This window comes from Phyllobates terribilis, unplaced genomic scaffold, assembly GCF_046119375.1.
Source record: "Phyllobates terribilis strain yellow unplaced genomic scaffold, ASM4611937v1 Scaffold_2__4_contigs__length_985480577, whole genome shotgun sequence".
Taxonomy (NCBI): domain Eukaryota; kingdom Metazoa; phylum Chordata; class Amphibia; order Anura; family Dendrobatidae; genus Phyllobates; species Phyllobates terribilis.
Window position 1 is genome coordinate 613064373 of NW_027362762.1, and position 18531 is coordinate 613082903.

The following is an 18531-nucleotide window of genomic DNA, read 5'->3' on the forward strand; positions in this document are numbered from 1 at the left end:
CTCTGTAGTTAGCCCGGTTCTGCTCCCATATCTCTTTAGTAAGCTCCTTTCAGTTTCGGTTTCTATGTAGTAATCTTAGTTCCGTTCTCGTGTCTTCTGTTGCAGTATCTATGTAGGTAGTAAACTCGGTTCTGCTCCCATATGTATGCAGCAAGTTCCGTTTTGTTCCCATATCTAGGCACCAGTCTGTTTTTAAAGCCTGTTAATTCTGCTTTAATGCAGTGGCCAGAGATAAGCAGGCCAAAGGTGGTCCACCGCAACTCAAGGGCCGCTGCCTTGTGATTGCCCCCAGGCTCGGACTGGGACACCGGAGAATTCTCTGGTGGTCTCAGGTCCTCAGCAGGCCCCTGAGCAGGACGCACGTTGCCCGCTGGTTAACATGGCCGCTGGGACACCTGCACCCGGGCCCAGAGATGCAGGTGATCTGCTCATCGCTTGTATGCAGCAGAGGCAATCTGACAAGTGCTGGTTCTATTCTATGGAGACTATTGAAGCAAGCAGAAAGTGTAAAAAAAATGTTTTTAAAAATATTAAAAAACTATAAAAGTTTAAATCACCCCCCTTTCGCCCCATTCAAAATAAAATAATTAAAAACAAAAACCCACATACACATATTTGGTATCGCCGCGTTCAGAATCGCCCGATCTATCAATATAAAAAAAGAATTAATCTGATCAGTAAACGGTGTAACAAGAAAAAAATTCTAAACGCCAGAATTACATTTTTTTTGGTCGCCGCAGCATTGCAATAAAATGAAATAACGGGGTGATCAAAACATCGGATCTACCCCAAAATGGTATAAAAAAAAGTCAGCTCGGTGGAGCGATAAATAAGCCCTCACCCGGCCCCAGATCATTAAAAATGGAGACGCTAGGGGTCTCGGAATATGGCGCCATTATTTTTTTTTTAGCAAACTTTGGATTTTTTTATCACAACTTAAATAGAAAAGAACCTATACATGTTGACCTGGAGAATCATAATGGCAGGTCATTTTTAGCATTCAGTGAACGTGGTAAAAAAAAAACAACAAAAAAAAAACCCTGTGGAATTGCATTTCTTTGGGGAATTTCACCGCACTTGGAATTTTTTTCCCGTTTTCCAGTTCATGATATGGTAAAACCAGTGATGGCGTTTAAAAGTACAATTTGTCCCGCAAAAAATAAGCCCTCACATGGCCATATTGACAGAAAAATAAAAAGGCTATGGGTCTGGGAAGAAGGGGAGCAAAATACGAAAACACAAAAATGGAAAATCCAAAGGTCGCTAAGGGGTTAATTAGGGGAAGATTCTTTATTTCCATTAGTGATTAAATACTTGGAACACAGTAGGCTTAGTACTTAGGCTGTGTGCCCACAATGTGTTTTTTAAGCGTTTCCGCAGCGCCAAAAATGCTGCAGAAACGCTTAAAAAACGCTTGGTAGAAGGTCTGCCATGTTCCCCTATGATAATCCGCATGTGCTATGCACATGCTGCGGAAATTTCCGCTGCGGGTTATCGCTGCGGAAAAAAATGCTAACAATTATTTTGCGAAAGCGCTGCATTTTCGCCGCCATAGACTTGCATTGGAACACATGGATTCCGCATCACTGGATCTGTACATGCGGAATCCAAGAGTTTCAATGTGCGGATGGTACCCGGGTCTGGAGGAGAGGAGACTCCTCCGGACCCGGTTACCATAGTACCTTTATAAAAAAGAATAAAATAATAAATAAGCATTATATTTACCTTCTGATGGCCCGCGGTGCGCTTGTCTTCGCTTGCCGGCAGATCGCGGTGGACTGAAGGACCTGCGCTGACGTCATTTAGTCATGTGACGGGTCACGCGACGCTGACATCGGCAGGTCCTTCAGTGTACCGCGAGCTGCCTTCAAGCCAGGACGGAGCGAATAAAAACTGCAGGGGTCATCGGAGGGTAAGTATAGATTTATTTTTTACCATTCTTTCGGTCACAGTATATAAAGCCATGCCGGTTGCATGGATTTATATAGTGTGACCAAGTTGTCAAGCACTTTTCAAGTGATGCTAAAATCACTTGGAAACGCTTGTCAACCCGCATGCAAAAACGCATGTGAAGAACGCTTCACATCCACATGTCCCTGGCAGGAAAAATGCATGTACAATCTGCATGGGTTTTTCCTGCCAGGGAGATGCAGAAACACTCAGGAAAAATCCAGAGCATTTCTGCATCGTGGGCACATAGCCTAATTGTACATCCCAGTTATAGTGGTGCACAGTAGATGTGCAGGAGCCACCTGTGATTTACAGTCCACGCTCCACTATAACAGGGGTAATGGCTATCAGGTATTTGCATATAGCTGTAGGGTGGGCCCAAAGGATCAATTCCCACTGTGGGCCCCAGACACCCCAGTCTGACACTGATTGTCCCCAGGGTGTAAAGTGCCAGCCAGCCCCTGCTGACACATGATGATGTATGATTTCCCCTGCATAGTTTTATGCCCCACCAGCCATGGGATAGGGGGCACCGGCCCGCTCCCCAATGTGCCACATAGCAGCGCCAGCCACGTTGTCTCCATTAATGGTATGGCACTATGGATAATTTTGGGGTTTGGTGATGGGCTGTGAATTTATTTCAGGGTCAAGTAAAATGGTCGCTGAAGGACACGGAGTGCTGTCTGACCTCTGCTTGCCTCATAAGCAGGCAGGACACACATGTGCCTTCTGTGCTGTCGCCGGCAGGCTAAGGCGAGACGTACATGCACGCTGCACACGGCGCTGTCGGAGCAGGCCGCCCCACATGGCCACCGTCTGGCTGCAGGCGCGGGGGCACGGGAGGAGGGCGGCCCATTGTCAGGGGGAGCTCTGAGGTGATTTCCCGCGTCACCTGCTGTGCGGCCTATGGAGGCGCTGTCACGTGCTCCCCACGGCCGATGATAATAATAGCAGGTTGGCGCCGAGGATTAGACGACGCCTTTCTTTCCTCCTACAGATGACACAAACCCGCCCTCCAAGCCTTTAATCTTCTCCGCTAGTATAAATATAGGAGCGGGGGAGGGGCAGGGGTAATTGTCCTTTCCTGCACAGATAGGGTAAGCATTGTGTGCGGCTGCTGCCATGCTCCGAGCTGGCGGTGGGGTATTTGTGGGCTAGCCGGGCGCAGGACGATGCCATGTGTTCGGTGCAGAATTCCGGCCGCTAAACGCTTGTAGTAATGGCGCCCGGTGGCGGGTACAGAGGGAGCAGGATGGCTGCTGGGCTGCATTGTATGGGCTGTGGTATCGGGGAGGCCCCTGGCGGCATGGCCCCCTGGATGCTCGGCCCTTGGCGGCATGGCCCCCCTGGATGCTCGGCCTCCTGGCGGAGCAGTGCGTGCAGCTGGGGAGCGGGAGATGAATGGGTGCAGCGCGTGCTGGGCAATGGCTTCCTGCTGCCTGACTGCCACTTGTTCGCTCAAGTAACCGGTTCCTCGTGTGGGGGCAGTAATTCATGTATGGAGTGTAACTCCTGTGGGGGCTTCTAGGCCAGCCAGGTAGTAATGAAGTGGTGAACTCCTGCTGCCATTGTAGACACCTGTCTCCACTATGGAGGTCCATGCCTTCTAGTAGGGAGAGCCCTCATCAAGAGTCCTGTAAGAGGGGTTCTCTGGGACTTTGTGGGGTAAGAACTTGCCAGCAGGTAGTTGCCTGTTCTGCCGCACTGTTTTGGCACAGGCGGCCATTCTCCAGCCTCATTTTGCTATTGTAGACATTTATGAAAGTATCCAAATCGAACCCAAAGTACTGTGAATGGCGAGGGGGCTGCAAATGCGATGCTTTATTAATATACCTCTATGGGAGTTCCAAAAATGGTGACACGCGCTTGCTCTGCTTGTTTGCAGCGGTCCTATTAGTGATTAGAGCCACAAGTTTGTTTCCTCTTACAGCAGCACTAGATTAGGCCCCATTTTCTACATGTAGATTCCATAAATGGCTAACAGGAATACACCTAAAAGATGTGCGGGCAAGGCCCTCCCCCCAAACAACTTATGTTGCTCTTTCAAAAACAAATTCCACATTCTGTGACTTGGGCTCTGAATGCCACTATTTTTTATTTAAAATGAGATGCAATTAAAGTGTAGACTTTTAGGTTTAACCCCTTCACGACATGCATCGTACATGTACTGCGCATGCTGCGTCCCCGTTTCCCCTCCGTAGTGCGGGCTCCAGCGCTGAGCCCGTAGTTTTCCGGCCACATATCAGCTGATTCTTACAGCTGACATGTGCCCACAACAGCCGCGGGTGGAATCGCGATCCACCCGCGGCTGTCAATAGCTGAATGCTGCTGTCAAACTCTGTCAACGGCTTTTAACTCGCGCTTCCAGGAAGCGTGTTGTTGGCTCCACCCATCGGTGACCCCGGTCACATGATAGCAGGTCACCCATGGGTTGGCATGACAACCCGGGGTCTGGTTGAGACCCCTGTGGTTTTCATAGCCAATCTGCTATGAGAGCCACCCAGTGGTCATTGTTCATAGCAGAAGCAGATGAGCACTTTTGTTGCACATAGCTGGGCTGTAACAGAGGCGATGGGGCAATCACAGCTTTAAGTCTCCTAAGGAGACTATTGAAGCCAGTAGTAAGTAGAAAAAAATGTTTTTAAAAACAGAAGTTTAAATCCTCCTCCTTTCGCCCCATTCAAAATAAAACAATAAAATAAATCAAATCTACAAAAAAATTAATCAGATCGGTAAACAGCGTAATGATAAAAAAATCTAAACGCCAGAATTACGTGTTGTTTTTTTTTATCGCCACAACATTGCAATAACGGGCGATCAAAAGATCGTATCTGAATCGAAATGGTATCAATAAAAATGTCAACTCTGCGCGCAAAAAATAAGCCCTCACCCGGTCCCAGATCCCGAAAAATAGAGACGCTATTACGGGTCTCGGAAAGTGGCGACTTTTTTTTTTTTTCACCACTCAAATAAAAGAACCTATACATGTTTGGTGTCTATGAACTCGTAATGGCCTGGAGAATAATGATGGCAGCTCAGTTTTAGCATTTAGTGAACATTGTAAAAAAAAAAAAAAGTGGAATTGCACTTTTTTTTTTTGCAATTTCACTTCACTTGGAATTTGTTTCTCGTTTTCCAGTACATGTTATGGTAAAACCAGTGGTGGCGTTCAAAAGTACAGCTCGTCCTGCAAAAAACAAGCCCTCACATGGCCATATTGTCCGAAAAGTAAAAACGCTATGGCTCTGGGAAGAAGGGGAGCAAAAAATCAAAACTGAAAAGGGATGCAGGGTGAAGGGGTTAAAGGGTTTGAACACAATATCCTGTGAAACATTTAGTAATTGCAACCATTTTTCTATAGAGCCTCCTCATTTCAGGGGCCCAAAAGTATTTGGACAAGTTATCTCTCCCATAAAATGTTCATTTTTAATATTTTGTAGAGTATGTTTGACTACCTGAAGTCCAGAAGCCATGGACATCGCTCAACACTGGGTTTCCTCTGTGATGCCTTGCAAGGCCTTTACTGCTGCTGACTTCAGCTGTTCCTTCTTTGTGGATCTTTCTACCTCAAGTTTTGTCTTAAAGTGAACCTGTCACCAGGTTTGAACAATATGTGATAAGACTACCACCTTTCAGGCCTGATATACAGCATTCTATAATGCTGTATATATGGCCCAAACCCAGCCTGCAAGACAAAGAGCTTTTATTATACTCACCTGAGGGGCGGTCCAGCACCTCCCTTCTTTCCATGCTGTCCTTCTTGCTTTGTGTGGATGACTCATGCCTATGTCCCTGATGAGGGAAAAGTTCTGTAGTGTGCAGGCACCGGGAAAGGTCAAAGAGCGCCGACGCATGTGCACTGTAGTACTTTGTCCTAGCCAGGGCAGAGAAGTACGCCTGCGCAGAAGCGAGATGCTGGGCAGACTGTGGATGACGTAGGGACAAGTTATCCACACGAAGCTAGAAGGGCGGCATTGAAAGAAGGGAGGCGTGAGATCAGAGACACCCCACGTGAGTATAATAACTCTTTTTTTTTCGTCTTGCAGGTCGGGTTGCGGGCATATATACAGAATGCTGTATATAGGGCCTGACTGGTGGTAGTCTTATCTCTTATCGGTCAAAATTGGTGACAGGTTCCCTTTAAAGGGAATCTTTCACTCCTAGGGATGTATATACCTTATTAATATGGGCATACCGGTGATAGAAATGTTAATCAAGTCCTACCTGTATGCCTCTTTATTAGTGGTCTTGATGTTGTGAAATCTTATTACATCTTTATGGTAAGGATTCTTCCAGGCTGGTAAGGAATCCTGGCCTTCTCTCTTTATTTAAATTGTACCCAACTCATGAAGGGGGTCTTTTAACACCTTTAAACACTTAAATACTTCCATAAGTCGAGTTTCTATGGGGTTAATTAACCCCGATCGCTTTGAAAAAAGGCCGATGCCACAGGGTGTCAGTTGTAATAAACAGGACATAACACAGTTTTTTTTTCCTGCAGTGGAGCGCTATTCACCAATTTCTGACTGCCATTTTAAAACTGATCAGGAATAAGGCCCCTTAACCGCTGGTTTAATGCATACTGGTGATCTTTGAGGGGTTAAGAGATCCAGGCACAAGGAGAAATCTCGCTGCGATCATGCTGCAGAGCGAGTTTAAAAAGAACCTATTGGGTCTTGAAACATTTTTCTGCTTGTGTAGGGGTAACATGCTTTTAAATCCTGTTTAGCAGCTCACTGTCAGTCATTGTGGCAGTGTAGAGAGCATTGATTTACTGGCGGTGGGATTTTAAAAAAAAAATGGGGCCGGTGTCTGCGCATGCTCAGTTTTAGCAGAGCTCTAAAAAATGCTAATGCGCTGCCTCTAGCCATTTTTTCCCGAAGCCCATTGCCAGGGGATCAATGTGCTTAGCAGGGACTCTGCTCCTGCCTTGCACCACTGATATTTTGCTGAGGCTCTCTGCCGAGAGATCAATGTCTCCTGCCTCGCACTGCCGGAACACCCCTTCCTCTTGGCCCAGGGCCTGCAGCATTGCCCTATTCCTGCTGCCAGCTTTCTGCAGCGGTAACCCTGCCACCTGTGACACTGCACCGCCACCACCACCACCCTTCCTCCCTACCTGTAAGCTAAATTCAGGCTAATTAAAACTCCCATTTTCACATTAAAAAATATTTTTCCAATTTATTTTAAATTTGGGGTATTTCTTATGGTCCACAAAATATGGTAAATGTCCATTGGGCTATCAAACAGCGGAGCACTGAAGTCTGTCGACATTTGTCAGGTCGGTAATAAAAGCCGATCTGCAACATAAGGCCCCCTGCGAAGCTAATGCTTTAAAGGGAGCTGTCCTTACTGCACAACTTCTTTACAGTTAAAATGCTCCAGAATTTTAAAAAAACCTACCTCTTTGACTCGGCACTGCTTTTTTTTGCTGTCCCGCGGTGTTCATGTGTCATTGTCACATCACTCCTGTGGCTCTGAAAAGCTGCCGCCTTAAAGCTTCCGCGACGTCTGCTGTGACTGCGTTTTTAATTCCTTCACGTCCTTGCAATTTTCTGTCTTTGCGTTTCTGTTTTTTGCTCGCCTTCTTCCTAGACCAATAATTTTATTTTTTTCTGTCAATATGGCCATATGAGGGCTTGTTTTCTGCGGGACAAGTTGTACTTTTGAATGACACCATTTATATTACCATATTGTGTAGTGGAAGTCTGGAAAAATATTCCAAGTGAGGTGAAATTGCAAATAAAATGCATTTCCATAAGATTACCCAGGTCAGTACAAGTTCACAGATGACAAACATATAGCGCTTTCATTTTTCTGGGTATGGGTGATGGCTTATTTTTTGCAACGTGATTGACTTTTACGATCCCGTATGGATGCCGGCTGCAAGCCAGCGTTCACAGGAGATTCACAATGACAAGCATGGTGGCCTTCTGTGGATTGATTTCACTGCAGGCAGATAGTTGGGGGCAGTGACAAAGATACAGCACTGGACCCAAGGTTCTTCCTGAGCTGTCACAATACATGTTATTCAATTAAGGCTCTTGTTATATTCCAGTCTGTTTCAGATTGTCACCATGAGTGAATCAAAGGCTAAAACTGCTGCAAAAGGGGCTTCTGCAGAGCAGACTGAGAAACGAGGTAGAGGTCGTCCTCGGAAAAAGCCACAGGTAAGTGCTACAGTACAAGCTCTTATGTCTTTTTCCTGTCTAAAATAAAGAGAAAACAAAAAACGGAACCACTTGTGCTTTAAAGGGGTAGTCCAGTCCAAATCGATAAGTCTGTGGTCACTCAGCATGACTGCAGACTTGTGAATCACCCCAAGCACACGCACTGTGTGATGCTGGTTTCTTAGCAGGGATCAGTGGGTATGTATGCGTTATACATACTTCCGGCCAGAGCCCTCCTAGTAGGCGTGGCCTTGCTACATACAGCTGTATGGAACAAGTCCACACCCTCTGGCCAGGAGTATGTATAATGCATTTGGCTCAGACTGGCCAAATCTCCACAGCGCCCAATGCATACGCTGGGTGGGGATTCATAAGTCTGCAGACACAGTGACTCCAGACTTAACTATTTGGACCAGACAACCCCTTAAAGGGAATCTGTCATCCCTGGGACTTATCAGACCTCTAATATGGGCATACAGGTGATAGAAATGTAAATCTATACCTATCTGTATGCCTCATATTGGAGGTTTGCTTGCTTTGGTATTGCTTTTTAATAAATTAGTTTTAACGTGCTTCCCGTCTGGGGACGCAAAGAAATCCTTGCCTATCTGCTTAAGGCGCAGTAATTCCTGCTGTCTGTATCCTTGTGGAGCAGGGAACTTGTGCGCAGGTGAGTCGCTCAGCTTTCCCAGCACCTGTGCACAAGTTTTCTTAAAAAAAAAAAAACAAAACAAAAAAAAAAACTAAATTTTTCAAGATCTGGGGCCGGGTGAGGGCTTACTTTTTGTGCGCCGAGCTGATTTTTTGATTGATACCATTTTGGGGTAGATCAATGTTTTAATCGCCTGTTATTGCAATTTTGTGGCATCCAAATAAGCATATTTCTGGATTTTTTTTTTTCTCGTTACGCCGTTTATCGATCGGATTAATACTTTTTTTTTTTTTTTTTTATATCGAACAGGCGATTCTGAACGTAGCAATATCAAATGTATGTTTTGGTTTTTTTTTTTTGAATGGGGCGAAAGGGGGTGATTTAAACTTGATGATATATTTTTAAACCCTTTTTTTTTATTTTTTTTTATTTTACTTTTTTGCATCCTTCAATAGTCTCAAAGTGACACTAGAAGCAGCACTTGTCTGATCGCCTGTGCTACTCACAGGCGATCAGATCGCTTGTGTAGCAGATTTGCTCACTTACAATTAGCACCGATCACTAGGCGGCGCTCATAGCAATCTAGCAATGACAACCACAGGGGTCTCCTGCAGACCCCGGCTTGTCGGGCATATGACTACGCTCCATGTCATAAAGAGGTTAAAGAATTAAGTGTGTAGAAAAACTTGGCACTCAGGTAGACTTAAATCTTGAATACTTTTAATGATAAAGTAGCACCATGAAACAGATGTTACCGTCTTGTAAGACCTTCATCAGTGCACACATTGCTTAAAGCAAAATTAATGCACAGGGGAAGAATGCAGTGTCCAGCATCAGAATTTTTAGGTTTGCTGACCAGGGAGAGGACAATTTCGGTGGTGTGAAAAATCTGTGCAGGACATTGTTCAGGGGCCTAGACCAAAAAAAGCATAGATCCTATCCGTTAAATGAAAGGATCCAGATGTTAGCCCAGAAGGAATGGAGAAAGCTGGAAAAGAGGGCCTCTCTTCCCCATCCTTTTAAAATAAAATATCTTTTCGATGAGCCTTTCATCGTTATGGGACAAAGCCCCTAAACTGGATGCGGCAATTATAAAGTCCTTTCAAAAAGGCTGCTCTATCTTTTTGATATGGAGGCATTAAGGGATCCCCTTGATGAGGAAAACAGACATCCTTTCTTAGGGGTACATGGGAGGCATTGACCAGGGCCCTGAAACCTGCGGTGGCAACAATGTGCACGACCAGGTCCTTAATCTGGCTGGATCACTTGGAAACAGTTAAGACAAGAATGACAAGGGATATCCTCTTGTCCACTACTCCGCTTATTCGTGGAGCAGCGGCTTTCTTATCAGACTCCTCTGCGGACTCTGTTCGGCTGGCGACAAGGTCTGCTGCCCTTTCCAACGCAGCCCGCAGGGCCTTGTAGTTGAAGTGCTGGCCAGGGGATATTCAGGCCAGAGCAAGATTATGTAACATCTCATGTGAAGGAGTATGTGTTTGGCCCAAATCTAGACAAAATCCTGGAGAAAGCAGAATAACTATCCCTACAAACTGTGCAAACTCTCCAATGGTGGCTTGATAGATCAAACCTGTACAGGAGGATTCCTTGGGTTATTAAAGTCTCACGGGTTGTCAACACCGATATAGAAGGATTTGGTCCAGGGCGTCTGGACTAGAAGCAAAAGATCACTTTTGTCAAATTCAAATGAACTATTTTCTGTAGAGCGGGCAGTAAGTAGTTTCCTTGTATCACTTACAAGGTCAGCATGTTAGGAACCTCTCAGACCACCAAGAGTCAGTCGATTACATAAATCACCAGGGGGGAACTCTGTTCAAACCCTTGATGGAGTTGGCCGATGGCTTATTCCAGCCAACGGAGGGTCCTCTCCTTTCTGTTGACAGTTCTGCATATAAAAAGGAAAGGAAAATATCAAGGCGGACTTTCTAAGCCACAATCGTCTAAGACTGGGAGTGGGAGCTAAATCGGGACATCTTCAACCAGATGGCTCTACGCTCGGGAGACCCCACATTTGAACTGTTTGCCACCAAGCTAAACAGAAAGGTAAAAAAAGCTCCGTTCCCTGAACCCCAGGAAGATTCCCTAGTGGTAGACTCTCTTCTGATCCTGTGGGATTTCAGCATGGCTTGCGCCTTTCCTCCAGTAGCCCTGATCCTGTTAGTCATAAGAATGATCAGGGAGGACAGGGCAAGGATGGTGATAATCGCCCCCTTTTGGCCCAGAAGACCATGGTTTTCATGGCTAAGTAAAATGTTGGTGTCTGATCCATGTGTTCTTCTAGAAATCCCAAATCTTCTTTCTCAAGGGCCAGTGCACCATCCACAAGCAGTCAACCTCCACTTGACTGCGTTGAATTTCAGAGGGCGCTGTTAAAGGAAAGAGGGTTTTCTGTTAATCCCCTCTCCACCCTGCTTTAGAGTAAAGAAGGCAATCACGACCAGGATATATGCTAGGACTTGAAGAAAGGGTTTTTATCCTCTTCAGGTTCTAGGGTTGAGAATTGAGTGCTGGTAGAGCGCATATTGGAATTTTTGCAAAAGGGTCTCTATTTGAGTCTATCCACCAGTACCTTAAAGGTCCGGGTGATGGCACTCTGGGCTCTGTACCAGGGCTGTGGAGCCTGTAAGCCAAACATTCGACTGACTCAGACTCCCTCATACATGGCTCATGTTTAAGAGATAAATTTACGGTAGGACACACTTTTTTCAGCTAAAAATCTAGACCCTTAGATCAGGAATAGGGCAGACATTTATAGGACATTTCATAACTTTCCCAAATTCTTATGAAAAAATATTCCCCACAAACTGTATTGAATTACTGTACCCAATTTATTATAAATTTTAGGAGTCGGTCCATTTTATACCGACTTCGACTCCACCAAAATGGGCACACGACTCCCAACTTCACAGCCCTGCTCTGTACAGTTTTTGATTTAACTGGTAATTACTGGGTGTAATTAAAGCATCAACGAGATCTAGGCCCATTTCTAAAAAAAAAAAAAATAAATAAATAAATTGTAAAATGGGATTTGAACTTGGTCCTAACAGCCTTGACGAATGTATCTTTTGAGCACTTAGAATCTGCTCCCCTTAAGATTGAATTGTCACTTAAGACTTTAACATCTGCCAAAAGAGTCAGTGATGCGCAGGCTCTTTCTATGGCACCAACTTTTACTCAAATCCTATATGACAGAGTAATTTTTAAGCATAAGGAGAAAGGATTACCAGCTTCATGAATAGTTCAAACAATAGGTTTCTTTATTGTGAAAAAAGCTCTTTAATAACAGATTCCATAGTCAGTGTAGCCAGGGCAACGCGTCTCGAACGCTAAAGATGCGTTCTTTGTGAAGACTGGCTTGCAAATGGCATACCCATGATATATAAACCATTGTTCACCAATCGCATGCAAAATGGAAGTCACATGATACATAGATTTGCATACAAAAAATATAAAACCAATTTGCAGAGTATATGCATAGTAAAAACAATCACATCACAAAGAAGAAATCACATATGCATAGAAAAGTTACTCGCTATAATGAAACAGTAGTTCCTGCCGTAAATTTAGTCCATTTGGTTGGCAAGTGTTCAGATGATACATCCAAAATGCTTCTCGATCAAGTAGGCGTCTCCTATTATTATGCCTTCCCCGAGGATCAAAGGTAAGTTTTTCAATGCCAAAGACCTGAAATGAGGATGTCTCTCTATTATGCTGCTCAATAAAATGTCTGGAGGCGCAAGAAATGTTATGATTAGTGACATTAAGAATATCAGAACGATGTTCTGCCACTCGCTGTTTTAGTTTTCTTATGGTGCATCCCACATATAACAGATCGCAACTGGCACATCTTATGATGTAAACCACATAATTACTGTTGCAATTCAGACAGCTTTTTATATTGTGTTTCACCAGAATCTGCATTAGTGAAGTTTTTAGTGATTTTTACATAGCGACAAGTGCCGCATCTGGTGTAACCACACTTGTAAAACCCTTAAGCCAGGTATGCAGTTTTTGTCGATTCTTTGGGCGACTAGATGCCAATAGCCCCCCTATTGTTTGGGCTTTTTTTGCCACCACCAAAACTCCAGAATCAAGAATTTTAGGTAATACAGTATCCTCATATAAAATAGGAAGATGTTTCAGTATTATATTTTTGATCAGTTGAAATTGTGAACTATATCTAAAGGAAATAACAACATTTAGATTTTTATGTGCTGTAATATCATTGCGATTAATCCTTGTCCTAGACAGATCAATGAGATCCAGTCTGTTTTTACTGTCCACAATTTTTTCTGCTCTCTTTAAAGACCAATCCGGATAACCCCTAGATTTCAATTTATTTTTACACCTGATGAATTCTTCATCCAATTTATTTGCATTGTTACAGTTGCGTTTGATTCTTGTCAGTTCCCCCACAGGTATAGCTATTATAGCATGGCGCGGATCTCTGCTTTTGGCATGTAGAATGGTATTCCCAGATATGGGTTTGGAAAATGTGGAAGTAGTGATGGAACCGTCAAGAATCTCCAATTTTAGATCAAGAAATGATATACACTTAGAATCAAAGGTGTAAGTGAAAGAAAGATTGAATTCATTGTTATTTAAATACTTAATGAATTCTGGTATGGCAGACACATCACTCCAAATAAAGATCAAATCATCGATGTATCTGCCATACCAGAAAACATCACGGGCCCATGGATTGGCGAAGGTGTACAATGCAACATATTCCCAATGGGACATTACCATATTTGCCACCGATGGAGAATAGCTAGATCCCATGGATACTCCACTACATTGGAGATAATTCCTGATTGTACATAAAAAAATTATTAGTCATAAGATATTGTGTACAAGACAAAAGATAATTAAATCCAAGGTATAGTTACTATACCTATTAAGATTGAAATCCAATGCTTGCAGAGCGACATCATATGGTATACTTGTGTACAAAGACACTACATCACACCCCAACCATGTATATCCCTCCTGCCATGTGATATTTGTTAATTGGTGCAGAACGTCTCTTGAATCTTTAAGAAAGTGCAGAGACCTGCAGGTTAGCGGTTGAAATAATGTATCCATCCAATTTTTAAGCCTGATCCAGCCTACCTACCTTAAAAAAATAAATAGTGTCCTGATTTCACAGATTGCAGGAAGTGGTCATTCCTTCCTTTTGTTCTAATCCAAGGAATGGATACTTCATACTTTTAACGTTAAAAGATGTATAGTCAGATATCTCTCTGCTGCAGAAAACTGTAGAGAGGATAGTTTGTGTCCATCCAGGGTTTCAAAAAAAGGGGCTTAAAGCCTCAAAACACACAATTGCTAGGTGGATTAGGGAGGCAATTTCTTTAGCATACTTGGCAACTGGCAAAGTGGTCCCAGAAGGTTTAAAGGTGCATTCCACACGAGCTGTGGCAACCTCCTGGACGGAGAGATCGGACTTCGCAATCTAAGAGATTTGTAAGGCAGCAACCTGGTCCTCTCCTTCCACTTTCTATAGATATTCGACTGGATATGGGTTCTTGTGCAGATCTCCTCTTTTGGGAGAAAGGTGCTCCAGGCTGTGGTCCCTCCCTGAATTCATGAGTGATCGATAAAATCTTAGTTAGAAACCATGACTGCACCCTTATATTTCTCTCATTCACTTATGGGTGAGCACTAATTTCGCTAGGGTTGTAATTACACACTTTAAGTTTTGGGTCAGTTAACCCCTTTACCCCTGAAGGCTGTTTTGTCAGAATTGTAAAAATTGGCCTGGTCCTTATTGTGCAGGGTCACTTTGAGGCAATAACTCAAACGCTTTAAACAAGTCATCCTGTGTGGGGAAATATGCGTGCTCAGTGTGTCGGGGACACGACCTGTCAAATGTACGTCATATGTCGTGAAGGGATTAATGAGAATTATGGGCTAATAGGTCTTTGTGCTCCATTAGGATACTGGGCTGTAGTGCAACTACAGCAACCCTTGCACCTACTATAGTTTAAGGGTTTTTCCCACGAACAAAAGTTCATTTTAATCAATAGATCTTGGAATAAGTTCCACAATTGAATGTTTTTAAATAAAATGTTCCTGTGATGAGAATCTTGTATATGTTCCCCTGTGTAATGGCCGTGTCTGACATTGTACGGACATGGTCTGATCATACCACATCTCCTGGGCAGAGGGGGAAGCAAAAGAGTATACAGACATTACAGCAGGGGATCACAGCTGATTCTTTCCTTGAAGTAAAACATTGTTTAATTACAGGCAGTGAAACATCACAAAAACAATCCGCTGTAATGTCTGTATAGTCTTTTGCTTCCTCCCCTGCCCAGGAGCTGTGGTATGATCAGACCATGTTCCTGCATGGGCAGAAGCAGCCATTACACAGTACACAGCAGGGGCACATTTATAAGATTATCTCAGCACAGGAACATTTTATATAAACACATCCAATTGTGGAACTTATTCTAAGATCTATTGATTAAAATGAACTTTCGTTCGTAGGTAAACCCCTTTAAGCTCCTAACAATGAGGCCCAATTTGAGGAGTGCTCTCCTGCCTCTAGCACCTGTCAGCCAGCTACATGTTTCTTGCAATTGACTGGTGTAATTTTGATCTTGTACAATTTCTAACATGGTATGTGAATTGTGGATTGACCCAGTGTTTCTCTTACTTAGGAGCCTTCAAGTCTACCGACTAAAGTGTCCTCCCAACCGGAGGCAGTGATTGATTCAAAGGAAAGCAGGGTAAGCTCATTCTATGGCTTATGTTTTGAGAGTACACTACATAATTATAAATCCTTCCACTCTTGAACGAAGAGGATTTTTAATAGTGGTAAAATTGTGACGTGCTTTGTAACGAGGGTGGGGGAACCCTTTAAAGGGCTGTTAATATTTCACTACAGTGGTTCACCTTGTGCTGCTCCGCTAAATACAACAAAACTGCCTGTACCTGGGGTGGGGAACACTTTTAAGGGAATCTGTCACACCAGGTTCTTGCTACTCCATCTGAGAGCAGCATGATGTAGGGACAGAGACCCTGATTTCAGTAATGTGTCAATTTCTGAATTGCTTGCTGTCATTTTAATACAAACACTTTCAATTTCTATAGATCTATAAGTTCTCTGAATGCTGAGCTTTGTATAAGCCGACCCACAGCACTGATTGGCAGCTGTGTGCACCAAAAGCTGCTGCAAATCAATGGGGCTGGGGTTATACAGAGCTGATGAATATGCTTCGCTACCTGACAGAAGGTTTACTAGTCCTCTAGTGATAATTTAGTGATTTTTATAAAAACCATTAAACGGTCCAGTAAGTGATACATTCCTGGAATCTGGGTCTCTACGTTATGCTGCTTGAAAATTAGGTGGCAAATACCTGGTGACAGATACCCTTTAATGTAGAAAATACGGAGTTCTCTATTAATGTAGCACTTTTTTAATTACACTAGCACTTAAGCCCCGGAGCATTTTCCGTTTTTGCATTTTTGTTTTTTGCTCCCCTTGTTCCCAGAGCCATAGCGTTTTTATTTTTTAGGCAATATGGCCATGTGAGGGCTTATTTTTTGCGGGACGAGTTGTACTTTTCAACGCCATTACTAGTTTTACCATATCCTGTACGGGAAAACGGGAAAAAAATTCCAAGTGCGGTAAAATTGCAAAAAAAGTGCAATACCACAGTTGTTTGTTTTATTTTTTTTTACCACGTTCACTGAATGCTAAAACTGACCTGCCCTTATTCTCCAGGTCATTATGAGTTCATAGACACCAAACATGTATAGGTTCTTTTATATTTAAGTGGTGAAAAAAAATTCCAAAATTTGGTTAAAAAAAAAAAAAAATAGCGCCATTTTCTAAGACCCGTAGCGTCTCCATTTTTCGTGATCTGGGGCTGATTGATGGCTTATTTTTTGCGCACCGGGCTGACATTTTTTATTGATAACATTTGGGGTAGATCCGATGTTTTGATCGCCCTTTATTGCATTTTATTGCAATTTTGCGGCGACCAAAAAACGTAATTCTGGCGTTTAGAATTTTTTTCTCGTTACACCGTTTACCGATCGGATTAATTCTTTTTTTATATTGATCGGGCGATTCTGAACGCGGCGATACCAAATATGTCTATGTGGGTTTTATATTTTTTATTTTATTTTGAATGGGGCAAAAGGGGGATGATTTAAACTTTTATATTTTATTTTTTTTTATATTTTTAATTTTTTTTTTTCACTTTTTGCATGCTTCAATAGTGTCCATAGGAGACTAGAAGCAGCAGTTGTCTGATCGTCTCTGCTACATACAGGGGACGAGCAGGTCCCCTGCATGCAGCAGAAATGGTCCTGTGCTATGAGCGCCGACCTCTAGGTGGTGCTCATAGCGACAAGATCATGACAACCACAGGCGTCTGCTGCAGACCCTGGGTTGTCATGGCCGCCCATCGGCGACCCGCGATCACGTGACGGGGTGGGCGGGGCTTATGACGCGCTACCTGGAAGTGCGCGTTAAATGCCGCTGTCTGAGATTGACAGCTTTAACATGTTAACAGCCGCTGGTGGATCGCGATTCCACCCGCGGCTGTTGCGGGCACATGTCAGCTGTAAGAATCAGCTGATGTGCTCGGTTCAGTGCGGGCTCAGCGCAGCAGCCCTCACTGAACGGGCAGTATGCAAATATGCGTACTAATACGGCACCGGTAATTAAGGGGTTTTCTCACAAATGAAAGTTGATTTTTTAATCAATAGATCTTGGAATAATAACTTCCACAATTGGATGTGTTTATATAAAAAGTTCCTGTGCTGAGATCTTATAAATGTGTCCCTGCTGTGTACTGTGTAATGGCTGTGTCTAACTCTGTATGGAACGTGGTCTGATCATACCACATCTTCTGGGCAGGGGGTGGGGGAGTATAAAAGTATACAGACATTACAGCAGGGGATGGCAGCTGATTCTTTTTGTGAGGTAAAACATTTCCTTGCCTGTTTTCAAACTATTTTCTTGAAAGAAAGAATCAGCTGTGATCCCCTGCTGTAATGTCTGTATAGTCTTTTGCTTCCCCCCTCCCCAGGAGCTGTGGAACGATCAGACCAGGTCCCTGTACGGTCAGATACAGCCATTACACAGTAGGGGCACACTTACAAGGTTCTCAGCAGTTTATTTAAATATATTCAATTGTGGAAGTAATTATTATTCCCAGATCTATTGTTTAAAATGAACTTTTGTTCGTGGGAAAACCCCTTTTAACTAGACATTTTTCCAATTGATACTACTTTCTATATTCCAGTGTGCTTGAGACATGTATATTGGGCTCTGAATATCTTGCATTGCATTTTTTCTTGCATCTAATCAAATTATTTGTAAGTTATTAATTACCCGGCTATGCCTTCCTAGTTACACTGATGTCTTATCCATTGTGGGTTAGGTTTTATTTTCATGTGCATATGAACGCTAATCCTTGTTGGGATAATCTGTATTGAGTTTGGCACTTAAATATGCACTGCTTGCAAAAAGTTTTAATTTGGCTTTCAGGCAAAAAATATGGAAAACGTAACAAATTCATGCTACAGTGATATTTTATTATGAAATTAGGGCATTTAAGTAGAAACAGCAATGGTGACTTCCTCATCTAAAACCATTTATTGAAACAAAAGCCAAACAGTGGTGGATATACCACAACCAAAAATCTGTGTCTCAACTTGTCATGTGGCCTTTATCATCAATTACAGCTTGACAATGACGTCTCATGCTGTTCACAAGGAGTT

The 18531-nt window shown here is 43.3% G+C and overlaps 1 protein-coding gene across 2 annotated transcripts in view; it reads left to right on the forward strand.

The window, feature by feature from the left end:
- The first annotated feature begins 2657 nt into the window (after window positions 1–2657).
- Window positions 2658–18531, forward strand: part of HMGA1 (high mobility group AT-hook 1) — a 35745-nt gene continuing 19871 nt past the window's right edge. The window contains exons 1-3 of one of the 2 annotated variants that reach the window (XM_073666515.1): window positions 2658–2825; window positions 8009–8120; window positions 15456–15524. In XM_073666515.1, coding sequence (XP_073522616.1) covers window positions 2671–2825; window positions 8009–8120; window positions 15456–15524 — 336 coding nt within the window. In that variant the 5' untranslated portion in view covers window positions 2658–2670. Of the gene's footprint in view, window positions 2826–2894; window positions 3048–8008; window positions 8121–15455; window positions 15525–18531 lie in introns of those variants that run through there. The other variant, XM_073666516.1, reaches the window with a different exon arrangement.